The sequence below is a fragment of the Podarcis filfolensis genome, assembly GCF_964270895.1.
Source record: "Podarcis filfolensis genome assembly, chromosome: 1".
NCBI lineage: Eukaryota > Metazoa > Chordata > Lepidosauria > Squamata > Lacertidae > Podarcis > Podarcis filfolensis.
The window spans coordinates 63,283,284-63,309,423 of record NC_139604.1 but is presented as its reverse complement, the minus strand read 5'-3'; the positions used below and the strand labels follow the sequence as shown (position 1 = coordinate 63,309,423).

The 26,140-nt window shown below is 45.5% G+C and overlaps 2 protein-coding genes across 5 annotated transcripts in view; one reads left to right on the top strand and one right to left on the bottom strand.

The window, feature by feature from the left end:
• Positions 1-22,055, bottom strand: part of TSPAN32 (tetraspanin 32) — a 38,766-nt gene extending 16,711 nt beyond the window's left edge. The window contains exons 1-7 of one of the 4 annotated variants that reach the window (XM_083588785.1): positions 21,719-22,055; positions 18,493-18,648; positions 14,346-14,518; positions 10,294-10,396; positions 8,348-8,468; positions 6,895-6,992; positions 2,841-2,915 (exon numbers count right to left, since the gene is read on the bottom strand). In XM_083588785.1, coding sequence (XP_083444911.1) covers positions 2,841-2,915; positions 6,895-6,992; positions 8,348-8,468; positions 10,294-10,359 — 360 coding nt within the window. In that variant the 5' untranslated portion in view covers positions 10,360-10,396; positions 14,346-14,518; positions 18,493-18,648; positions 21,719-22,055. Of the gene's footprint in view, positions 1-2,840; positions 2,916-6,894; positions 6,993-8,347; positions 8,469-10,293; positions 10,397-14,345; positions 14,519-16,930; positions 17,024-18,144; positions 18,260-18,492; positions 18,753-21,718 lie in introns of those variants that run through there. The other 3 variants (XM_083588784.1, XM_083588782.1, XM_083588783.1) reach the window with 3 other exon arrangements.
• On the top strand, positions 19,741-25,122 carry ASCL2 (achaete-scute family bHLH transcription factor 2). The gene is made up of 2 exons (XM_083588635.1): positions 19,741-22,589; positions 24,201-25,122. Exon 1 carries the CDS (start codon positions 21,378-21,380, stop codon positions 22,557-22,559), a length of 1,182 nt encoding a protein of 393 aa, XP_083444761.1. The 5' UTR covers positions 19,741-21,377; the 3' UTR covers positions 22,560-22,589; positions 24,201-25,122.
• Positions 25,123-26,140: the final 1,018 nt, after the last annotated feature.

The window sequence follows — 26,140 nt, the reverse complement described above, 5'->3', positions numbered from 1 at the left end:
TATCTGACCTTCCTGACCCCCAAAACCATCCCTTCAGGAGGTGAGTGCGCTGAAACTGTGTACATGCAGTCTGTTTATGTATGCAATTTAGGGGCAGGGACAGTAGTTCGACATGGGCATCAGAAGAGGGTATCTGTTGTTGTTGTTTAGTTGTTTAGTCGTGTCCGACTCTTCGTGACCCCATGGACCAGAGCACACCAGGCACTCCTGTCTTCCACTGCCTCCCGCAGTTTGGTCAAACTCATGCTGGTAGCTTCGAGAACATTGTCCAACCATCTCTCTCCTAAAACCAGCCTCTCAGGGAAGTATGCAGAAGAGGGAGGAGGTGCTGTGAACAAAAGCTCCCATATGTCCCATCCTTCTCTAAATCTTCAGGAGTAAACATAACAGTTTTAATGACTGCAATGCTCAACCTTAGTTGGGAGGAAAGTGTATCTAGCTCTGCCTGCTGCCTCCTGGGAAACATTGCTCTCACTCTGCAAACTATAATCTACCCCCAAGTTTGAGAACCACTGGCTTAAAAGACAAAGAAACACAAAAGTTACCCAAAAAAACCTAAAGATAAAGCCAAGCATAAACCACCAGCAACGCTGAACTGATTTCCTGCAAATGTAATTGTTCCATTCGACCCACCTGTACCTGTATGGACAGGTAAATATAGGAGTGGAATATATAAGGTGAATCCACTGACCTTGGCTATCACCGACTGAGGAACAGCATTATTGAATGCAGTTGGATTTAAGGCGTAACTTTCTTATCCCTAGATAAATGGAGCGCTTCATAATCTATTAAGTTAGAGTGCTTTCTGATAATTAATTCCCTTGTGGCAGAACACTGCTTGTATAGGCCAAAACAGCCGCTATTAGATACTCAAGCAATGGCTTACAAAAAGCTCTCCATATTAGCAGCTGTCAGCGAGAGATGGATTATTAGCTGGGATGCCAGATCATCTGTTTGCTTGTTGTTTTAATATTCAGCAATCCCATGTGCTTTCCATCTGGACTGCCACTAGAATCGAGCACAACAGCTCTGAAGGCAATATCTCATTCATTACAGTATTTCAGAAGCTTCTGTAGACTCGCCAGGGATTAATCACAGCACAATGTCAGACAGTCCATCAGAGATCCCAGTGCAGTAAGAAGTAGACACACCTATTTTGGGGTGGTCAAAGGATCATACTTTTGCTCAAGCATTTGAAAGGGAGGAGGGCCTCATTGTTGTCTGATGGAAGATGCAGGTGATTCCTGATATTTAGATGATTTGTTCACCTGATTAGCCTATTTCTAGGAGAGTGCTCCTTCCACTGGCTGCTTTCCCCTACAAGTCCTCTTGCCCTAGTTCTGAGTGAAGAATCCAAGCATTTTGAGCGACTCTCTCTTTTAGTGGAACCTGCTTTTCATATGTTTGGGGTCTCCGCATTTGCCCAGCTTTTTGTCTCATGTACTGTTGACTGACCGAATGCAACGTCCAGTTCCCCAGCCCACTTTCCAAAAATGGCGCACATACCCTCTAACATCGAACAACCTTTTTAAAAATTCAGTTTCAATGTTTGTTTGTTTTTAATACCCGTCAGCCAACTTCTTGTTACCATGCAGAAGTGGAGATGGGTACATGCCATCAGCATCTTAATAGAGCCATGCTGCTGAAGCTGTGAATGATCTCTCCAAGTGGCTTGGCATTGTGTCAACATACCATGGCACATATTTTTCCTGCATGCAGAGCCTGTGTTTATATATTCCTGCAACAGCATTATAATTCTAGGCCAGTTTTCATTTATTTGTAAGCATTTACAGGCAATGACAGCATACAACCAGAGCTTTGTGGGATCCTGTCTTCTGCTATGAACACATGGACATAGCTTCTTTACACCTTGTATTTATCCTGATAACTCTTGTCAACCACACAGCTGGCCACAGCCTTATCTCTAAAGTGCAGCTTGCTACTTAGCAACACATAAAATGCATGAGTAATACTAGATCTGTCATGCTTTCGGCTGCCAATTGTGGCAAGGAACATGGATCTAGAGATGGAGATCTATTTTAGTATCGCCACCAATCCTATTTTAGAACTGAACCAGAAAGGTGATTGTGAACCACTGATTTGTGAACCATTTCTTTCTGAACTATTTATTAGCATAAGATATTTCAGTGGCATGTTGATACTCTTTCAAAAGATGCATTTGAATTGTCAGTTTCAGGCACATCTGGTAACACTCTCATTCTACATGTTTGCTTGGAAGCGAGTCCCAGGAGTTTTCAATGAGATTCACTATCAAGCAAATATACTTTAGGATTTCACTCTGCTGAAAGGAAAGAACTTGCCATTTATCTGGCTATGGGATCAGACTGCTAACACACAACAGAGAGCTCCCAGCACCTCACCATGGATGCAATTTCACCACAGTGGATAGATATGTGATTTGAAGCAGCTGAAGCAAGCATATTTAACCTTTTTGGATTCAGTGCTTTACACGCATCAAGCATCCTTTGAGAAAAGAAAAACATAGCTGATCTAGGGATGTACAGGCTAAAATTCACCAATGGAAGATAAACTTTTTTTAGTTCCCCTCCACCCTCTCACACTGGTCACTGATTCTGATACTCAGGGGTTGGTGGACAATGAGGACCGCTGGATATGGGCCCCTATTTGAGGCTGCTCAAGTGGCATTGCAGCTGACATGCCTTCTCTCCTCCAGGCACCTCCTAATCCTGGGGTGGCTCTCCAGGTGCTGCAGGATTACAAACCCCATCATCTTTCACCGCCATTTTGAGACAACCAATATTGCTGTGTTTCAACCATGTAGCACTTTCCCTGCTGTTTCATCACGAAGCTGTACTTACCACAATACCGTTAGTAATTGACCAATACGTGGCCTTTACCGACGCACAGAAAACCACTCCGAAACAGAAAAAAACCTAAAGAGAAACAGAAGGCAATTAGAATAGATCATACAGTTGGAAGAGGGACTCTGAGGATCATCTAGGCCAAACCCCTGCAAGGCACGAATATTTAGTTGTGGAGAATGAACCTGGGACCTTGGTGTTACCAACATAGCTCTATCCAACTGAGCTGTAGTGCTGCGACTGAGGTTTCCACTATTGCAGTTTCACACAGATATCTCTACATCTATGAAGCAGGAGGTTCAGTGCTCATAGCATCTCTGCTGGCTCGACAGAATACAAACCACTGCTATAAAGAGCAGCTGCGATGCCTACTGACAGCTGCACAAATGAAGCAAAATCAAAATATATGAGGCCTGCCGGCTGGTAAATCCCAGCACACATATGAAGCAACCATCTTGCTCACCTACCTTGCCCTTCAGTCGGTGGCCTTCCCCATGCCTGCTGCATGGTCTACAACAGGAGGTGCCAATGTGGTGTACTCCAGATGTTTTGGACTACATCCCCCATCTTCCCTGACTATCAGTCATGCTGTCTGGGGCAAATGGGAGGGCACCACCTTGGCAATCTGCTCCACAAAGCATATCACCCATTCCACCTTTTCCTGTTTTTGTTCCCTGACTTTCTATGCTACCCCTTCACACCCCTATCTCCTCTTTCCCGCCTTTCTCACGCCACTTCTTTCTGTCCCTCCACCTTCTCTCTCTCTTTCTTATTTCTCTCTCATCATTGCCAAGCACAACCCTGTTCAGCCCCTGTCCTCTTTCCCCCTCACATATAATCCCATCCAGCACCCAACCTGCCTCTTCCCTCATGCATGTGCTGCTCCTGGAAGGCTTCACTGCACAGGAGTCAAGAGAACATTGTTTACCGGATCAGCAAAATGCAACGTATTTAAACTAATTGACTCTACAAGCCGAAACGGTGAACACCATTCAGTGCAGGAAAATGTGGTTAGTCTGAGGAGTGTGTTTTAATTGAAAGGAACTATGTGCCCTCTAGTGGTATAACAGCAAATATCATGTCTAGCAATATGGGCCTGATTTATTTTCCCCCCACATAGATTATTTGGGACCATCTGTTTATACAGCACTATCAGTGAGAATCATGCTGTGCAGAGGAACATAAACAGAAAGAAGGGAAGGAGAAAGGAATATAAAACAGGTGATGAATATGCAGGAACACACAAGGAGAGCAGCCTGTTGAAGAGGACGACTAATGGTTTAAGTTAATGAATAGGGAACCCATGGCTCTCTAGATGCTGCTGGGCTCCAACTCCCATCAGTTCCAGACAGCATGGAAAACAGTCAAGGATGATAGGAGTTGTAGTCCAATGACATCTGGAGGGAAACATGTCCCCCATTCTCCAGTTTAAGTGAAAGTTTTCCTGGAAGAAGTAGGTCGGGCATAGGCAAACTCAGCCCTCCAGATTTTTGGGACTACAATTCCCATCATCCCTGACCACTGGTCCTGTTAGCTAGGGATCATGGGAGTTGTAGTCCCCAAAAAAATCTGGAGGGCAGAGTTTGCCTATGCCTGAAGTAGGTTTTGATTTGGGAACAGAGAAAGGTGGCATCATGTGGGTGTTGGGGGAGAATGTTCTAGCTATTAATAGTCTGTGGTGTATTTACACTAGTGATAACCAAGGTGGGTTAGTGGGTCTGAAGCATACCTTGGGGAAAAAAGCAGCTACTGGGTTAGATGCATCCAACTCACTATGATTGTGGAAACAGAAGGGCCCTCTATGACACTGATCCCCTCACTCTGCCCATATATGACAGTGACAACATCTGGACAAAGAGGAGAAGGGGAATCTAGGAGGTGGTATTAACTGAGCTCTCCTGTGGCTGCAAAGAGGATGCTAGCTTATTCTTCAGACACATGCCAGAACATTTAGGCTACACAAAGTGTCTTTAGTGCCCTTGTGCAGCAAGCCTGCTTAAAAAAAGCAACCTCAAATCTTTTGCAGTAAGGAAAGTGATTGGGAAATGCACTGGAGAGGGTGCAGTAGCAATTGATTGATGTGACATGGTACAACCTTCCTTCAAACAAAGTAGAATGAATGCTCAGCAAACAGGCAATCTGGAAGCAATGCAATAAGGTTTCTATTTCCACCCCCTTGCTCAAGTAACCTAGGGCCAAGACATCAACAGTCTTAGTCACTCCCATCTCTGCAAGCCGGAGTTACTCAGTTTATATTTACTAACGCGGTCCTTTGGACAATGCTGAATGAAAGAAGTGAACATGCTCCAATTAACTAACATTTTAGGTGCATTTGGATATTCCACTGCAGGAAAAAAAAAACCAATGGACTCAGTAACATTCAGGGCTTTCCCTGTCCTCCTGCTCTGAGAAAAGCAAAAGATAAATGCTTTCTCCACTCAGACAGCAGGCACCAACACTTTCTGAAAATCAAATTATATTAGGCCTACTTTACTACTGGTTGCTTGCCATCATCTGAGGGTAGATTTCTATATATAATATTTTTTCCTTCACAGAGGAAGTACACAGGAATGGGCAGGTACAGTATGCAGGGGTGGGGGACAGGAATTCTACTGCAATGGCTTTGTTCTTCCTCTAATGCCAGAGGCAGAATGCCTCTGAATATCAGTTGCCGGGAATCACAAGGGATGTAGCGGTGGTGACAGCGTGTTCCACTCTGCAAGATCATGTGAGAGTTTGGCAAGATCTTGTGAGATCTTGCCGGAAGCAGCAGGTCACCGCTTCTTGGGCTTCTCTCGCATGATACGGTTGCCTCACCTTGCCTCATGGGCAGGTTGGCCCTGCGTAGGTTAATTCCATCCCAAGCCCAGTCTCTGGGTACCCTCCCCCTGCTGTGCTATACATGCTAACCTATCGGGTTGTGAGATGGAAGTTCTACTCGTGTGCTGCTTTGGAGGCGCTAGATGTGAGAAACAGCGTATCAGGCCAGAAGCATCTCTTTGCATGAGATGGCCTCTGTATCTTGCTCTGTTATGTACGTCAGAGGCTGCACCGGGCCGTTCCTGATATCAGATTGTCTTAGGGTATGTGAAAATGGGTAGCATGCCTATCTCCAATTGTCCAGTTTCATTGATAACACTCCTATCTGGTGCAACACATTTGTGCTGATAAAGACAATGTTACAAAATTACAGGCTGCATCGTTTGCTATGTCTCCTATGAACAATTTAAAATCCTTAATACAGTCATACCTTGAGTTGTGTTTGCTTCATGTTGCATTTTTTTCATGTTATGAATGCAGCAAACCCGGAAGTGTTTACTTCTGGGTTTGCCGCTTATCAATCTGCGCGCTTCGCGCATGCGCAAATCACTCTATTGCATTACGTGTCACACACATGGACTTTTCGGGGTGCGAATGGCACCCCGGAACAGATCGCGTCTGTAAGTAGATGTATCACTATATATCTTTGGGGCAGTTAATGAAAACTGAAGGGCTTGTTTTAAGAACTTTTCATAGCTCCTTACGATTAGGCATTAGAAAACAGAATGGAAGACCAGCTATTCAGTTTAGAAGAGTTCCTTTACACCCAAGTTTCAAAAATCTAGTCTATTACACACACACTCTCTCTCTTACTCTTTTAAGCCAACTTAAGAGAACAATGATAGACCCCACAACCAGGGAAAGACTGGATCAAGGCTATGGTCTTTGCATCCAAAGCCGTGACTAATGGAGAAGGAAGAGCTTTTCATCCTATGTCCAGGTTGTATATATGTGTAAATAAAACCATAAATCCTAAGGACACCACAGTCTCCATTGACCTTTCATTCCAAGCAAACTAAGCCCTGGGTAAGCACTGGAATCTCTTGGTGTTCAGAGTCTGGGGTGCACGCAACACTTTCAATGAGTTGTAGGGTAAGCAGCTTGCAGCATCCATAAGAGCGCAGGAAGAGGCCTGTCGAAACAGACCTAAGGCCTGCCTAGTCCACCCCCGTTTCCAACAGCATCTAGGGACCCAGTCCCCAGTTCAGACCCATGCTGTGCCCCTACTTACCGCTGCCATGGCACTCTCCAGTTCTCTCACCGTGGCAACCACACTCAGTAGGGCAGCGACGATCAGAAGGATGCTCAGGCATATCCCAGCAAAAAAAACTGAGGAAAGGGAGGTGTACAAGTGAGTAGGCCAAAATACTGTCAATGTAAGAAGTTCTCCGCTGAATTCTGACTATCCAGTTGTAGGCAGGAACCTTCCCAAAGTTCAAATCTACATTACAGCAAGACTTTCCTTCAACCAACGTCTTGTAAGCAAAGCTGTTCTGCAGCCAAGGAGTTTTGCTCCCATGCGCCACATTCTAATATGCAACCTATTTTCCCAAGCAGCTGGATTCTAGCAGTTGTATGAAGGGACTATTTGGTATTTTTCCCTTGAAAACAATGTTGCCCTGCCTTTGTGTGTAAGAAACAAACTCTCAGGGCTGATTACAACAATCTTTATGTGAGGCAGGTAAGCCAAGAGGTTGCCAGTGCAATTATCAATCTTCCAGTGAAGAGATGGAAATTTAGTTGTCACCATCCTATGGTCTTGAGCAGAGGAACACTAATGCTCAGACATGATATATGGAAGGGGAAACTCCAGAGATTATAGGCACTACCATCCTCAATTTTCTGTGTACAAGACACCTCATACCCCATGTCTAATTCTCACCACACGTGGCTTTCTTTCATTTTAGAGTCCTCGGGACTGTTAAAGTTGGGTTTTTTGTTTTTACAAAAGTTTATAAGCATACAAATACCAAACACAGAACTCACAAATAATCCAATACAGTTATACATTTGACTCCCCCCCCCCTTTTGTGGTTGCTTCTTTAATTTCAGTTTTTTATACTGCATTTCCCACATTACTCCCCTTTTAAGTTATTCTTTTCTTTCTCTTAATAATCATTTTTAACTGCTTGTTTTAGGTTAACCCTTCTCCCATGCAGCCATTTCGATGTTATGGCCTATATCGCAAATAACAAACTTGCAACTATAAAAATGGCTGAGGCCAAAAATATAGGATCTAGAATTCCATCCACATCAGGAAAACAAAGCCTAGGGGATGGATTCAACTAACCCATTCTGCTAGTGGAAGCCAGCACAAGAATTCCTACTAGTGCCATCGGGCTTCCCCTGCTCTCCCCCTCTACTCACTCCCCAACCTTCCCCAAATTTGCTCTGGAGGATCAGGGGAACCCTCAGAACAACATGCAGGGTGAAGAGAAGGGGGTCTTCCCATCAGGCAACCAGAACTGCTTGTGCTAACAGAACCACTGCCTTGGTGCTACCTTGAGTTCCATGCTAACGATTCCATTAAAGTTATGTAATAACCTTAATAACATGGGGAGGGGGAGGAAGGGCAAGGAAATATGAACCCAAACAAACCCCCACTTAAGCAGCCAAACTGGCCAGTTTTAACTGTTTCTTACAACAAGATACAGAAATCTTGAATCCAGTGCCCCAGCACTTGCCTCCACGGTGAAGAAAAGTTCTTCTGTAGAGGTTCGTCTCCAAAGAGACTTCGCTGATGACCGTGAAGTGCTTCCCATAGTAGGTGATAATGGTCAGTATGGATACGGAGACCCCAAGCACCTGAAAAGAGAGAGGAAGTCAAGGTGGGGCGGGCTGGAACAGAAGGGAAAGCACACAAATTGGGCAGCAGCTATGACCTTTTGGCCCATTTTATATTATTCTGTATGTACGTACAAGGTTTTAAAATAGGCTCTAAAGACACTCTAGTGCATATAGTTTAGCCCTGGGGTGCGTGGTGCTCTCAGACACACTTTTGGTGCCTGCTACGGTTCCTTGTTCCTCCTTTCAAAAATAAAAAAAATAAAATGAGGGTTTTTTTTAGGGAGGAGTGCCTGCTTTGCAGGGCATGGGTTGACATTTATTTAGTCATTCATTCATTCATTCATTCATTTTTGGGTCTGTGTGGGTGTTCTGTCTGGTTGTGGGTGGTGGTGATGGTGCTTTGAGAACCTCCAGTTTTTCTTCTGTCAAATGGTGCTTGTGCTAGTTTATTCGATTTCCAAATGTGTCCACAGGCCCCAAAAGCTTGAGTCCCCTAGTTTAGCCACTGCCAATTACTAAACTCCAAGGGGAAAGAATCCAATAATGAAATCTAAAAGCACCTGAAAAGATTTTTAAAAAAAATTTCAATAAGCTTTTAAAGCTCGATTTCTGTTTGAAACTTGTGTGCGTTGTTGTTGTTGCTGCCCTGATGTTGTTGCTAATTTGTCTACATTGTAAGCTGCTCTGGGCGGCCTGTGAGCAGAAGAGTGGATACAAATATTTAATCGTTCTCATCCACATAATATAGTTTCCTTCATACAATCAGAATAGAATTGATCAAACAGCGTGTAAAAACACAGCAGCGTCCCAGATCAAAACAGATTTACTTCAACAGCCAGCAATGTCTTGACTTGAGGTAAAAAGAAAATTGCAGAGCAAAGGAAATGGAACCTTCAATTACGTCGCCTGAGGCGTCAGGTAAAGAGATGGGGTCTGACCTCACAGTAGTCAAAGCTGGGGCTCTTTTCTGGCTTGCTATCGCAGTACTACAGCAAGTGAAGGTAGAGGGCAACAAGGGGAGCACGCTGACCAGTTGAATAAAGAGAGAATGGGAAGTAGCTCCGATCGGCTGCCTTGCACAATTTCAGTTGCAGCTGCAGGCCTGTGAATCATCACGCTGACGCCAAAGTAAGCTAGGACAACAGAGGCAACTAATGGGACCCACCCCAGTCGACAGAAGGAAGGCGAGCCCTTGAGGTGAAATAGGACCTCAAGCCCTTGCAGCTTCTTAACTCTTAGTCCCCAACACAACTCACAGCAGAAGGCTTTGTGGAGAGGTGTGCTCACTCCCAGTCCAAGCTGCAGCCCTGCAGGGTGAATTTTATTGCACCAGTGACAAATTCTCAAATACTTCCACTAATGATATGAAATATAATATCTAAAAGAAGAAGACAGAGGACTCTCTGTCCAAAATAAATGCCTTTCCAGAGCTTTATCTCCCAAGATATCAGAAACGAGGCTTACTTCAGAAACAGTTGATATACTATCCTTTCACAACATTTTTTTTTAAAGGTAAATAATTTAACTGCATATTCACCATATTAAATTAACTTTTCTTTCTTAGCAACTGTGTTAAGGCTGCAACATCTGCTGGTGTGACATTTCTCAAGGGCTTTTCTCACCACATTTAGAAAGACAAATGGAGAAACCACAAACCTACGGATAAGAGCCAGCAGTGCTGTAAAGGATTGATAAGACCCCCGAGACACATTGTTAAGTCCTGCAGTTTAACTACACGCTACCAGTATCTGTTTTAAAAATTACATTCCATTGTTTTCTTTATGAAATTTAATTCCCACATCTAATAACAAATTGGCAGGTTTTTTCCTGCACAATCTCTTACCATCACAAAGAAGCTGGCCACCAGCAGCTGACACTTCATAGCTCGGACCCGGTATCTCTGCCCCATGCCTTCCTCTTCTCACCACTTACTGGCAATCTTTCTGCTGGAGAAGTTGCAAAAGAGTCTGTTTAGAAAGAAGGTTTGACTTACAGGAGGTGCTTGCCCCACTGCATCTTGGGAAATGTAGTGCTAGTACTTACCAACTATCCCCTAATACAGTTACTCATGATTGTACTGACTTTGTGCTTCTCCAAGAGTTTCATTTTAATAACTCACAAATTGTAAAAAGTTTCCTTGTGAACTATTTCCCTAATGCTATTTATACATACAGAGAGACATGTATGTCTGTGCATACATGACAAGCATTTTCACCCACTGTGGTGTAGTGGTTCGAGTGTTAGACTAGGAGCTGGGAGAACAGGGTTCCAATTCCCACTTGGCCATGAAGCTCACAAGGTGACCTTGGGCCACTGATTATCTGTCAGCCTAACCCACCTCACAGATTAAATGAGAAGAGGGGAACCATGTATACACCACCTTGAGCTCTTTGGAGGAAAAGGTGGGATAGAAATGCAATAAACAAATACACGAATCAAACCTAGTTTAAAAATGGAACCCCACAGGACCATGTTTATGCACATACCAAGCACTGCAATGTCGGGGGAAGATGGCTGACAATAACATCTCTCCGACCCACACGAGGTAATTTGGAGACTATGATGGGGGTAATTAGCCTCCTTAACCCCCCCAGGATTATGGGGGGGACGGCCCTTGCCTGCTGTGCCCTATACCACCCCCGAATTTGTGGGGGTGGGGGCACTAGGCACAAAGCCCTCCTGTGGGATTCCGGCACTCCTTGACGCCGTCTCTGATCCGCGCCTCTAGTTTGCAAGAATCTTCAAAAGAAACAATTTGGACGAGATAAATTGCACCTACTTCAAGGAAAAAGGGGGAGTAAAGACTGCTGACAGAAGAGATCTCTGATAACAAGGCAAGAATAAAATATGAGAAGATACGACAAGATACGGTATTGCAAATGACTGAGGGGGGAGGGGGGAAAAACCTTTCATTCCTTTTTACGTGACTTAACAAGAATCCCCTCCCCTAATAAGTCAGAACTTTAAGGACTTAAGCTGTGATTTAAGGCTGTGTGGAGATAAACTTTCGAACCAAAGCAATGTTTCAAGACGAAGCTGGAAAGTTAAGAGTTTTGGAATGACGCAGTTAAAAATGCCGTCGCCATCTTGGGAGGCATTGTTGGAGCTCTTGGGTCTGGGAGGAGAAAGTGAGAAATAGTGCTGTTTACATATCGTGGATAAACTCCTCTGTGGGATTTAAGAGCGAAAAAAATGCCTGATTTATGATGGAAAGAGTGATGTTATCTACGAAGGAGATATATGGAAACCATCTGGACTTAGATTGGAAGAACGGGAAATTCACACAGGATTATTATATTTGCTTATCGGCTTAAGGAGACTAACAGAAGAGATCGTAAAAGAAAAAGAGAAATTTTATGAACAAGATATGATGTGGAAACACCAAGATAAGACTGGATAGAATTATGAACTTTGTCTGGACTGATTGGGACCGATTTGGACACTAACGCAGTAATAAGAAGATGATTTGAATCCCCCTTTGGATCTTGAAGTATGGGTTCCCCCAACAAAATTTAAAAATTTGGCTTTGTAATTTGGAATTTATGTGATGTGATTTAATTTGATGTGATTGGCCAGTTAATAAAAATTATTTAAAAAAAAAAAACAAGCACTGCAATGTCTGGGGGCACTATATGAATTGGCAGGATGATACCATTCTGGAGGAAGGAAGCCATGATAGATATAGTGCAGGACATTTGCCAGCGTCTGAGGGCTGACTCAAAATCTTATCTAGGAAGTTCGTCCACAGAGAAAAGAAACAGGCAGGTGGTCAGGAAGGGAATTCTGCATGCTAGGCTCAGAAACAAGATGATGTCAGAAGTAACACAGAGAACATGGGAAGAAGTAGAGGCAGAAGATCTTAAAGGGTGAGGCAGGGGCTACACAGAGGCAGATAAGAGAGTGGTTTGTGTTTCTGTATTACAATATATTTTCTTTACATTGACTTAAAATTTATTTACTTCCTTCTCTCTATAGTGTCATCTTACACCACCTTCCAAGAGGAGGTTGTTTTGATATTTCAGGGAGTCCCACTATGCACAGCACAAACACTGGCGGCTGCAACGCAGTTTGGAAGCTGGGGGCCCTTTTTCTTGGTGGACCTGGGTAGGAACAGTGAACAGGAACAGTGCTGTTGGAGAGTCTCATTACTCATATGCGAAATAGATTTTGGTTACAACAAAAGCTTAGAAGATTACACACAAACCCCTTCACTTTAAATATGTAACATCACCTTTGTTTTCCCTCCATTTCCTCTCCGTAACCTAAAGTGGGAAGTGACAGCTGGACCGTAAAGAAGGCTGATCGTTGAAGAATTGATGCTTTTGAATTATGGTGCTGGAGGAGACTCTTGAGAGTCCCATGGACTGCAAGAAGATCAAACCTATCCATTCTGAAGGAAATCAGCCCTGAGTGCTCACTGGAAGGACAGATCGTGAAGCTGAGGCTCCAATACTTTGGCCACCTCATGAGAAGAGAAGACTCCCTGGAAAAGACCCTGATGTTGGGAAAGATGGGGGGCACAAGGAGAAGGGGACGACAGAGGACAAGATGGTTGGGCAGTGTTCTTGAAGATACGAACATGAGTTTGACCAAACTGCGGGAGGAAGTGGAAGTCAGGAGTGCCTGGCGTGCTCTGGTCCATGGGGTCACGAAGAGTCGGACATGACTAAATGACTAAACAACAACGAAACCTAAACTTTTAGACCAGGCATGTCCAAAGTCCATTTCGGGGGCCTAATCCGGACCTCCGGTCGATTTAATCCGGCCCCCATGGTAGTAGTGGTAGCTCTGGTTAAGAACTTAATTCGTTCCGGAGGTCCGTTATTAACTTGAAACTGTTCTTAACCTGAGGTACCACTTTAGCTAATGGGGCCGCTGCGCCGCCGCCACACGATTTCTGTACTCATTCTGAAGCAAAGTTCTTAACCCGAGGTACTACTTTGGTTGGCCCTCACGTATGTTCACTTCATCAAATCTGGCCCTCTTTGAAAAAAGTTTGGGCACCCGTTTTAGACCATAAAAGAAATCTGGGAGTCAATTTACTTTGTCCACTAGAGGACCTCAGAGACTAAAAGAAGCATTTTTGTTTCCTCTGTTCAACTGCAGTAGTAGCTGTCCGAACAGGACTTTAAGTTGCATTATCTACATGGAACAAGGAAATGTGATGCATGGCGAGTTTGTGGTCCTCGTATGATTTATGCTGGTGACGGCCACATTTCAACATTTGGGTTTCTGTACTGTGTTCACAACTGGGGGAAATTCAGCAGCTGCAGCTTGTCATCATATTGTGCTTCAGGGATTTAAACAACGGCACCTTCCAAAATATGTACAAGTATTATTATGATTTTAAAAAACCAGAGATGAATAAATCTGTTTTAGGGTGGCTGGATGCAGAAGAGGGCAGAATTTTCAGCAGCTGCAGCTTGTCACGCAACAACTCCATGCCTCTCTCCTCCTTTCCTGCCATGTCTAGGCAACTAAATGTGTACTGTCACTTCATTATGGTTTGTTGCCTGCCTCACCTCACAACATCCAGTATTGGTCCGGGGTGGGGGGAGCATACAGTGTGATGACATCCTATCATATGTTGCATTTACACAGACATTACAAAGAAAGTACAGGGGGCAAAGAGATATGAAAGGGTGGAGCACTGTAACTGGCTGAAGAAACATGCCCCCTCCCCAGTTTTGCTGCCACACTTGCAGCACATGATGAATTGGAAAGGGCCTCTGTTGATTTTTTTCAGGAATTCTCATAGAATCATAGAACCGTAGAGTTGGAAGGGGTCCCCATGGGTCATCTAGTCCAACCCCCTGCAATGCAGGGATCTCAACTAAATCACGCATGACAGATGGCATATTGCTTAAAAACTTCCAAGGAAGGAGAATCCATCACCTCTCTTGGAAGTCTGTTCCGCTGTCAGACAGCTCTTTCTGTCAGAAAGTTCTTCCTGATGTTTAAGTCGGAATCTCCTTTCTTGTCACTTGAATCCATTGGTTCAGGTCCTACCCTCCAGAGCGGGAGAAAACGAGCGCATTCCCTCTTCCAAGTGACAACCCTTGAGATATCTGAGAATACATCCTTAGTCAGGATCACGTGGCACCTGTCACATGCTTTACTATTAAACTTTTTTCTGTTTTTTATCATATTTATTTTAACAAAATATGTTTTTGATGGTTGGGCATATAAATTTAATATATATTGATAATCTCATATGTCTGGAGACAGTCAGATTGAGTATCCACACCAATGAACAGAGGAGAAATGACCTCTGGGAGCACAGAGAGAAGAAATGCACCTGTAGGTACAAAACTAGATTCCTTCATCTGCCCCAGCTGCAATAAAACATGTCTTTCCCATATTGGTCTCTACAGCCACAGCAGGCACTGTAACTCTCCAGCTGTTTGACTTTACCCTGAAGGTGCATTCTTCCATTGTCTCCTGAGACAGAAGGATGCCAATATATGTCTTCTTTCCCTCCTTTCCTGTTCCATGTTTGAAATTTTGTCTCACTGCACCCCACTCCAAACTTTCTTCTGTATGCTGAAGCTCATTCACATGAACACATTTGTGTGTCTAGATACGGCTTTCGTATACATTTGCTCAGACCCCCATCTCAGCACATGCAATTGGATGCATATCAAAGCAGTCACATGATTGCTCACCATGAGCAAATCTTACCATTTACAGTGCAGGTCTGTGTCTACTCGGAAGAAAGTCCTGTTCCATTCTGTGGAGCCTACTCCCAGGTACATGGGGTTAGGATTGCAACCCAAGTTATTCCTGAACACATTTCAATAGAGATGGGGAAGCTCCCCAAGGCTCATTTTGGATTAGGACTAGCAATTGAAAACAAAAGTAGCCAATGTCTGTGAAATGTTCTAAATCTGGTCACACCTGTCACTCTCACTCTCCAAATTCACTCCCTTGTAAGACTCCAGTCATTTCTTAATGTACCTGATCAGCTGTTGACCTAAGTGGGAAAGTGCTTTATCTTCTCCTGCCGTGGAAAATGCTGTGGCTATGATGGCAGAAGAGATGTTAGGAGGCTCTCTCCTCTGTCTGTCCCCAACAGTTGGAACTCTGGGAAATGTGATTTTCCCCGTGAACACCTGCCACTATCAGATACACTGAGGAAATTACATTTCTTCAGGGCTCCAGGTAATAGCAAGGGGAAAGGAGGGAAGAGAAAGAAAAGGCCAGAAAGAGAGACATGCTCAGTCCTTTAGCCATAATAGCACTTGATGCCCTAATAGCAGCTTGGAAAGCAGGTCAACAAGCCAGGTAAGATGGTGGGAGGAATTCTCCTCTATATTGCTTTAGAATCAAAGCAAGAGAAGAACTGGGGTGTGCGTGTCTGTCATATTGCTTGTCTCATGTTTAAGGTGAGCATTGACAAAATGCTGCAACATCTTCAGCGCCTCTTTTGTAACCAGCTGAAAAGTGGCTGTTTCTTGTCTTCTACTCCACCACACTTCTGAGTGTATAGCTTTAAAGCCATACTGAATACCAAGTTGGTGGGAAGCTGCTGCATCAGTTAGCTTGGATTAATTGATCTCGTGTAAAATCTTGTACATGACTTTGAGAGAATGGGAAACGTACATCATCAGCATCAGCAGGTCTCTGAGAAAAAGCCTTGTGGGAATGAAGTGGGAGGTTTTTTGGGATGATAACATCTTCACCAGCAAGTAACCCTGCCTTCTGGCTGTGCTGTTGTTACCTTACCCTCTTTCCCTCCCTTTGTGATATGTGAAGCCAGCAGCAGAAAGGTAGGAATGAGAGGGACCTTTACACTAGAGGAGCTCAAACTTGGAAAGGCGTTTTCCAATTTGTGCAAGCAAATCAGATGGCTGCTGGATGCACAGGGCATCTAGAAACAGCCGAAACTGTCTTTGGAGTGTTTTTGGAAGATGTTTTGGCTCACAGTTGAATTAGAAATTGCCTGAAAAGACAGAGGAGGAGTTAATATATTTTGGCTGCAAATTAGCAGACCCTGTTTTTCAAAAACCAAGCCACAGACCCCCTACTTTTGAGATTTTTTGATTTCTCTATGGTAGATTTTGTTATGTGAACAGTACCACAGACCACCAAATGGGAACTTCTGACACAGATTGTATGCCTTCTATTGTGCTGGGGCATAAACAACTATTTGCGGAATGAAGTTTTAGTACACAATCAAGCTAAGAAGCCATAGGTGGTTCATTTGAGTCCTGGGTACAGTTGAATTCAATCTGACGCTCTGGCTCACTAGGAGCTCAAAGACTAAATCCCACCCCTCTTTCCCTGATAAGAACTTTCCATTTCACCCTTCTGTATTTTAGATCTGGTGTGACACCACCACCAAGGATTTGAATCTTTGGGGCATTCTTTTGAGAACGGGTTCAAAGCAAGCAAGGAGAAAAATAGTCTCAAGGCCATTCAGATCTTCTTTTGCGTGTAAGATTGCAGACGGCCAAAGAAGCCGAGCATTGAAAATGCACCTCTCTTCCTGTAGAAACCGGTCTCCGCAGAGAACAGAAAATTACAGGGGGTGTTGGCGCTGCCTCCGTGCATTCAGAGTCTTTCACCTACTGGCTATAATATGGTTATGTGCACTTTGGAGTTTGCCTGTTCAAGAGAAGAAAAGCGGTGCCCTATAAATCACCGAGCCCCTTTACCCTCACCAAAACATACACTAACTAAATTAATTAGAGCAAGCTCCCCTTCACCATCACAATTACCTGGGAACAAAAAGCCCCCACAGCCCAAGCCTGCATTCTCTGGTGCCTCACAAGGATGCATTGTGAGAGCTGATTAACATGCATTAGCAGCTATGCACAATCAAAGCTAAAATAAACTTTTAAACCCAGGCCTGTCTCCTTTTCAAGAAAGGAAGGAGCGGAAGGGGTTGCCGAGGCAAGGCGGGGAGAGCGGTTGGGTCTGCCAGGCTTAACATTCATGACGCGACGGCGGCAGTGAATGGAAACAAAGTTTGACTGTAGCTGGCTTAAAAGAAACCAAACCAAGAGAAACCCCCCACAAAACAACCCCCACTACCACACACACAAAAACACAACCCCCTCAGTAACAGGGCGGGTGGGTGTGGGGGAGGTTTTTGTGTTTAAAAAAAAAGGGAAAGTTTTCAAAATGTGCCTTAGAAACCCAAACAGAGGCCCAGGCATTTTCAAATGAATTTGAATAGGATGCTGAGGGAAATGGTGAGGAAAAACTCGCCCACCTTTAGAAAACGGTACATGTGAACAGAGCACAAAGAGGGAGAAAGTATTCTCTTTCTCTCACGCCCGTTAAAGGATGTGCATGCCGTTTCAGCACATGCAGAGAGAGGACAACTGAAGTATGTGAAGGAACATTTAAGGTCATGCGAAACACCATAAAAGCCAGGAAATGTAAAGCTGCCCCAGTGACTTTGTAAGGTAGATGGACGGGCAGGCTTGTACAATTAACACACACACACACACACACATGCTGAAATGATTACTGTTATCTCCCCATGACCTAGTCCTAGAAGCCTGATATTTGGTAGATGTAGCCCAGGGATAGGAGACCTTTGATAGCCTGAGGGCCACATTCCCTGGTTCATGACCTTCCAGAGGGCAGATGCTAGTGATAAAAGTGAGTGGGGCAACAGATAACAACTCTTGCCTTAGCAGCGGTGGCTACATTCCAGCCATGTGTAAGTCACAAGTTTTTACACACACCTACCTCCATCCAGGCATGCTCACATTTCATGTTCCGGCCAGGCAAAAGCACTTGAGGAGGGCACAGAGCAAGGCCAGGGAGGGGTGTGACCCGGGATAGTCTTGACACCTGGACAGAGGCCTAGAGGACAAGGGCCACAGCCCAGCAGTAGAGCTCCTGCCTTGAAAGCAGAGGGTCCCTGGTTCAATCCCTGGCGGCATCTCCAGGTAAGGCTGGGAGAGGACCTTGGCTGAAAACCTGGAGAGCTGCTGCCAGTCAGTGTAGACAATTCTGAGTTAGTTGGGCCAATTAGGTTGACCTGGTACAAGGCAGGTTCCAATGTGGGCCATGTGCTCTTCCCCACCTGAGATTCCAGACTCCTGGGTTGCAGTGGGACTGGGAAGACCCAACTCCATATCCTCAGTCCTGAAGCTTACTTGGTGAACTTGGGCCAGTCTGGATATTCCCGTCAAATCTGCTTCACTGTGACGATAAAATGATGGTGGGAGGACTCCTTGAGCTCATTTGAAGAAAAGAGGGATATAAATGCAAAAATAAATATGCATGAAAATAAATGAATAAGCACATGTATAAGTGAAATGTTTCTAGGCAAGGCAAAAATACCTTAACTTGTTGTGTAAACGGTAACACTCTGTACTTTTCAACAGTTGGTACACAGATAGGCCAAGACACCTGCAAACCTCAATTTTGACTTCAAAAGAAGCAAAATAAATTACGCTCACTTGTGTTTTTTGACATATGAGTGTGGATTTCCCCACAAGGGGTGGGGCTGGGATTTCTAGGATAGGTACTCCTTGCAAAAAGGTAGCTCTGCTTCTGCCCGGCCCCAAAGATTCATCTGAAAGCTCCAGCAATAACCCGCACAGCCATGAGGTTCAGTGGGTGACACTGGGCCAGTCGTTGCCTCTCAGCCTAACCTACCTTACTGGGTTTTTGTGGGGATTAATTGAGGGGGGAGACATGAAGTCCTTAGAGAAAAAGGTGGGATACAAATGCAATTAATAACAACAACAATAAAAGCTGCATGTTATAGGAATTCAATTGGTACCACTCTCCCCAATATGTTAAGGCAGCAGTGGTCGAATCTGCCTCTGTTAAAAGCCTACAATCTTGAACTAGCCATCAGTGGTCTTTCTGTCTACAGCCTTCAGTTTAGTTCCCTGCAGAAATCCAATAGGCTACTTTATTCTTCAACATGATGCCTCCTGGAGAGCTTTTGGTGAAACAATCAAGCTGAAGTTGATTTTCCACTCTTAAATTGTTGTAAGGAGCCCCCAAATTAAAGTGAATTTTCTACACCAGGGGTCGGCAAAGCTTACCGGGCATGAGCCGGATCACTCCCGTGGAGATCCTCTGCGGGCCAGACAGGCGCAGCATGATGCCAGAAATTGCGTCTGTGCATGTCCTTGGCGCCGGAAATTGCTTCTGCACATGCCCAGATGCCGAAAATTGCACCTGCGCAGAAGCGATTTCTGGCGTCTGGGCATGCACAGAAGCAATTCCCAGCACCACGGACATAGGCAGACGCGATTTCCGGCGTCTGCACATGCACAGAAGTGATTTCCAGAGCCACGGAAGATAGTCCTCATGCCGTGCCATGCCCGTTTAGCGCAGTGCGTGGGGACTCGCACAGCGGACAACTCGGTTTGGAGGCAACTCATGGGCTGGTTAAACGGCCTCTGTGGGCTGCTTCCGGCCCATGGGCCTCAGGTTGCCTACCCCTGTTCTACACCTTGTTTAGTGTTTAAACACAGCCAAACAAAATTTTCATGAAGAAACTTTTCAACCATCTGTGAGAAAGAGGCTGGATATCGTCAACCCATGCTAAATCAGTTCTGGGGCAGAGATGATGCTCAGAAGAAAGTCTTCTGTTAAATTCTCCAGGTAAGAGACCGGGGGTGAATAACCTTCTTACTGCTGCTGCATTTGAAGACCACCATGGCCAGAATGAGAAACATTCCCAGTGTTGCAATCTGCCGCCCTCTTAAGTTTCATGGTCTTCACACTGACAGGTTCCAACTTCTGGGTAAGCACTAGATTGTTCTCAATCCACACAGTACAAGTGCTGAATCCAATGCAAGATTTGCTAACGCTGCTATCTCGTGCCAGAAGGGGGAAAGAACCAGATTGTTCCAATCCAGATTAAAAGAGCGATGCAGTATATTTTGGCAACAAATCGTCTTTTAAAAAATCCCTCTTTCAAAACTACAGCTGATGAAAGACTTGTATGTGGCAATTAAATAAGTGTTGCATAGAGGGCTTGTTGTTGTATAAACAGAACTGAGTTTGCAAAGGGGACCAAGAAGGCAATGTTTTTATTATCGTTGTGTATCAATTTTAGCCAGAGAACATACAGCCAGATAAAGTTTTTCCATTTACATTAAACAAAGTGATCCTGAAAGGACAGGTTAATTCTTCCATTCATTTGAACCTGAACAAGAGAGGAAAAGACACTTAGGGGTGTGTGGGTGACATCAATGTTATGTAAATGCTTTGGCGCTCCGCATCTCCCCACCCCCGAAAAGACAAAATGGTAATCAGCATATGTAGTGGAAATATGGGATCACACCCTTTCGAGACAAACAGCTGTACCCATGAAATTTCCCCACACTGTCTGGGTTTCTGGGGTGCCCAAAGTAATGAAAACAACCTCAAACATTTGAAGCTGTATGTGCCCAGTCTATGGAGACGGGGTCAGTAGCAGAGAATCCACTTTGCATGCAGAGGGTCTCTAGCTCAATCTCCAGGTAGCATCTCCAGGTAGGGCCAGGAGAGCAACCTGTCTGAAACCCTGCAGAGCTGCTGCCAGTCAGTGTAAACAATACTGAGCCAACATGGATCAAAGGTCTAATTCAGCATAAGGCAGCATCTTATGCTTTTATGCAGCTATACAACTGAAACCCTGAAGACTGGGGCACACCTTGCCCCAAGTGCATTGTAGCACCTGCACAGCAGGCCCTGAAATCCTAGGACCTAGCTGTCTGTCCAGGTGGACACAGTGCAGAGCATGCACCTTGGGTCTGGCTCAATATTAAGACTTCCAATACAGACGCTACTTATGTTAGCAGCTGAACTCCCAAGTTCCTTAAGTCGTGTGTGGGGACAGAGCTTGCTGACCAGGCGCTGCTCGCTCAGGTGCTGGGCGAAGCGCTCGCGCAGCCCCCGGCCGGGCTGCTTTGGGATGCAAATACAGCGCGTGCGCCTGGCGAGGAGGAGGAGGGCTTGTTTATGGAACCTGGGCCGGGAGCCACGCGCCGGGCGCGCGAAGTTGCCAAGCGAGCTTCCCATTGGGTGGGAGGAGGCTCGGGAGCCAAGCGGGCGGCGGGGGGTTGCGCGCGGGGTGTGCGGCGCGCGCCGCGTCGCGTGCTGCTGCTGCCGGGGGCCCGCGAGCGGCGGCAGCAGCGCGTGTTGATAAGGGGCAGAGCGGCGAGGCGCTGGCTGCAGAGGTGCCTGGGCAGCGCGCGGGGAGCAAGAGGGAGGGAGGAAAGCACGAAGGAAGGAAGGAAGGAAAGCAAGCGGGGACGGGGCGCGCCCGGGTCCAGCGCCTTTCCAGCGCAGCCAGCCTTCACCTTTTCATCCCAAGGGAACGCCGACTCCAGCTTCGATTTTGCGCGCCAAACTCCGGGTCTTAGCGAAGGCGCCGAGGCCGAGAGCCGGGAACATCGATGCCCCAAGATGAACGGCGGGGCGATCGCGACGGCCACGCACCAGGCGCCTGGCGAGAGTTTCCCTTTGGGCGGCTGCAGCGGCGCCCACCCGGGCTCCTCGTTGGCGCTCCGGCTGCAGGCGGGACCCTCTCCGTCGGGGCAGCCTCCGCAGTGGGGCGCTGCTAAAGGCGGCCCCGGCCCGGCCGCGCAGTCCTCGTCGCGCTGCAAGAGCGCCAAGCGGCGCTCCAGCTCGCCGGAGCTGCTGCGCTGCAAGCGGCGCTTGGCGTTCCCGGGCATGGCCGGCCAGGCGGGCGTCGGCGGGGCCGCGGCGGTGGCGCGGCGCAACGAGCGCGAGAGGAACCGCGTCAAGCTGGTCAACCTGGGCTTCCAGACGCTGCGCCAGCACGTGCCCAACGGCGCCGCCGCCAAGAAGATGAGCAAGGTGGAGACGCTGCGCTCGGCCGTCGAGTACATCCGGGCTCTGCAGCAGCTCCTCGACGAGCACGACGCCGTCAGCGCCGCCTTCCAGGACAGGCTCCTGCAGCCCGGCCGCATCGCCGCCACCGCCGCCTGCGCGGGCGGAGAAGGCTGCAGCGGCAGCTCGTATTCCTCCGCCTCGCCCTCCTTCGACGGTCGCGACGGCAGCTCGGTGCCCGGCTCGCCGCGCTCGCCGTACTCCTCGGACGAGAGCGGCTACGAGGGGGCGCTCAGCCCCGAGGAGCAGGAGCTGCTCGACTTCACCAGCTGGTTCGGCAGCTACTGACCCCCAGCCGTCGAGGGAGCTCGCTCTCCGGTAAGCGGCAGAGACACAGCGGGACATGCTTCGCAGTATAGCTGCATGGGAGGAGGTCGTAAGCGCGCCAGTGTTTCTTCGTAGACTTGTAGGGTTGGAAGGTATCCCCAAGGCTATCCAACTTCTGCTTTAAAACCTCCAAGAAAGGAGCCCACCACCTTCTGAGTTTGAACAGCTCTTAACTGTCAGAAAGTTCTTAATGTCAAGGTTGCAGGTTTGATCCCCATATTGCTGGCTTGCTGGGGGTTGGACTAGATGATCCCCAGGGTACCTTCCAACTCTACAGTTCTATGGTGCTTCGTGGTAGTCTTTTCATTTAGTCATTTCAGGGTAAAACTCTCTTCACATGGCACGCATAACCTGTGTTTTTAAACAATCCCCTGCTCCATTGCTGTGTCAGCCAGGGTTAGACAGTTATGCCCATGCTGCAGCGGCATGCTCCTGTCAACCTGGATTGGGATTTTGGCACATGATCAGACAGGTGATCTGAAGCTGATCTGGCCAGGGTGGCAGGGGCAGCGTGCACACAACTGGCCCATCACTGACCGGTGTAGCTGGAAGTTAGCACCAAATAACTGAAACCGGCCGCTGCAAGTCAAGACATTCATGTGAATGACTCAGATGTTTTAATATTGCTTGCATGCAAAACTTTCCAGTGAAGGCTGAAATAAATTGACTGAAGCTGGCAATGCAGAAGCAATTCAGTGGTGCTAAAGTTCCACTGAAATGAATGGGGCTACCATGAAAATGGGCTTAGTGTTGGTGTGTCGGTGGTCTTAATGCACTATTGAATATGGCTCTCTTCATGGGGAGGGCCACCCAAATCAACTTCACTTCAAAGGTTTGTGCCAATAGTTTTACTTAACATAAACATTCAGATCTCAGGATGGATACCGCTTGCAGTCAAATTGTTTCTCATCCTGAGTTTTGTTTGAGTTGGCAAGGGTTTTGTATCTGCTGCTTACCTGTGTTTCTCATTTGGAAAGAAGAAAGGTATAGGTTAAAAATGTTTTTGGGTGAGTTTGCCTTGCAGGATATCTAAGAGTGCAGCCCTGTACAACTCTGAAGTAAGGCCCACAGAGTTCAGTGTGGCTTACTCCAATCTCTTGGGTGTGGATATAGGATTGCAGTCGAATCCCTCCAGTTCTAAATAGTTTTGTAGGTCCTATCAATTTCAGTGAAATTTGCGTACAGGTACGTTCACATACTGGTGCTGACATGCAAGAAATTGTTGGTCAGAATCCTGCCGTTTACAAGCCCAGTTATATTTTCTTAAGGAAAGCAGGAAAAGGCTAGATTTAGAAGACACCAGTTTTCCTGACAAAATAGAGGTGAGCGTGTTGAGAAATGCTATATATGTGTACCACATTTTGCTTGGAGAATAGACAGCAACAGTGCAATCCTATATATGTGTATTCAAAAGCAAGCCACACTAAGCTCAATGGGACTTACTGCGCCATGAATTGCTTTAACGGAACTTGTAGAAGAGGTCTACACTGCATGGATTAGTCTAGCTATGTGACCAAGGGGGAAAGCCCTGGATGGCTCCCCTCAGCCCCGCTGGATCTGTCAGTTATGTGCTCCTAATGGCCTTTCTGTTTTCTTTTGTAGCAACACTGAAAGGAGCGCTGTGTAGAACTTCAGTACCTCATTGTCCCAGGCACCCGTTAAGATGCAGCAGAAGAGCAACAAGGACCCTTAATTTAACATGCTTCCTACTTCCCCTGAGCCTCATTGCAAAGGATATCGAACGCTCAGATCCTTGTGACATCTGACATTGTTCTTTCATGAAACAAAAGACCAGTGGCTTGTGATCTTTCTTTCTTTCTTTTTAAAAAAGTGCAATTATGTAAATAGGTAACAGGGGCCAAAGATTATACCTGCTGTTGTACAGTAGTATATGGTGCCCCCTCTTGAGTTCTTGAATTACCAATGAAAAAACTTATTTCTGATTCCAGTGGCAGATGGAGATTACTGGGCTTCCACACTTAATACGTGCATACTTTTTATATGGGAAGGGGTGAAATAATTAAAACTTGATGCTTCCTTTTTTCTGAATGGGAAGGGGACTATTGCCATGTCAGAAATTAACTTTATATGTGTAACTTGAACTGCCTGTGTGAACACTGTTGATATGAAGACTTATTTTTGTACAAAAATCTCTAGAAATTGCAATTGGAGAGGAAATCTTTGTAGAAGTCTGTTGCACCCTTGACTTCTTAACACTGCCAGCTAGGACGTTTTGAGACCTTATACAACTTAGATAAAGTTTCCTAACATTTTATACTAAAGGAGTGTAAAACTGTTTGTATTGAATATGATGTCCCAAGACTTTGTTTGTATTTTGTTTTTGGGTCTGGTGTGAAGGTTCAATTCTCTGGAGAAAAACAACAACCCTGAAGTTTTATTTTTAATGTATTGAAGGTATTTTTGTATGCACTTGTTAGGATTTGTTGAGATGTATATATGCAGTTTTTAAAGAGTATCCTATTTTATGTAAATCAACTTTATAAATAAAATCTATTTATAAATAGCCTTTGTTATCATAGCTGTCTTATTCTGATCTCTTGGATGTGGGAAAGGGAAAGCTGCAGAGGCAGATTAATACTGTTTTTACCTTTGTTTAGATTCATATTCATAATCTGGGTTCAGATGTCACATTGAACCATGGTTCAGTGTCACTTAATGAGCCTAGCCTCTGCTTGTATACTTCCCTCCTTTCCTATGCAGCCAGGGTGTGGAAAGCTTTCCCTTAACCACAGTTTGTTGTGTTGTCCAGTGTGTCAAAACTCATCAACACTTAACTATAGTTAATTGCCAGAGGGAAACTTAAAATTGTGGTTTTAGATGCTGGCTTCTTGAAATCACCCATAGTTAGTGTTAGCCAGAGTTTCTGGTTCAGGCAACCCAGGAAGCTGTGATTAACTAAATGTGGAAGTGGAAGATTCTGAACCTGGAGACCTGGGGGAGGCTATGCTCAATCATGTCATGCTAAACTGAGGGTGGAGAATCTGTGGCCCACCAGATATTGTTGGATTCCAACTCCCACCGGCACTAGTGAGCATGGCCAATGGTCAGAGAGGATGGGAGTTTTAGTTCATTAGCATATAGAGGGTCTCAGGTTCTCACTCTTAGTTTAGAATGATGCTCAAATCTGGTCATGGATTACATAACATTACTATATGTTGCCTTAATGCTAGTAAGTGGTTTGTAAGTTCTCCCTGTTGCACATACACAGCATTAGAAGGGATTTTAGGCTCCTATTCAGAGACACCAAATTTACCAAAGTAAGTAATTCAATGTTCATTTTTACCCAACTTTTCTTGGAGTAAAAAAAATAGGGGGAGTTTACAGTATTTGTATAGGTAAAATACTTGTGTGATAGAAAACTCTGCACCTTTTACACTGAGAAAATGGCTGTAGAACGTACCTGCTGCTCCTGCTTTCAGTTGCTGGCATCAGTCTCTCACTTGGGTCCCCATCAGAGATAAAGACCAAATACATAGCACAATTACTTTGTTAATTAGTGCTTTTAATATTTGCATGGCAAA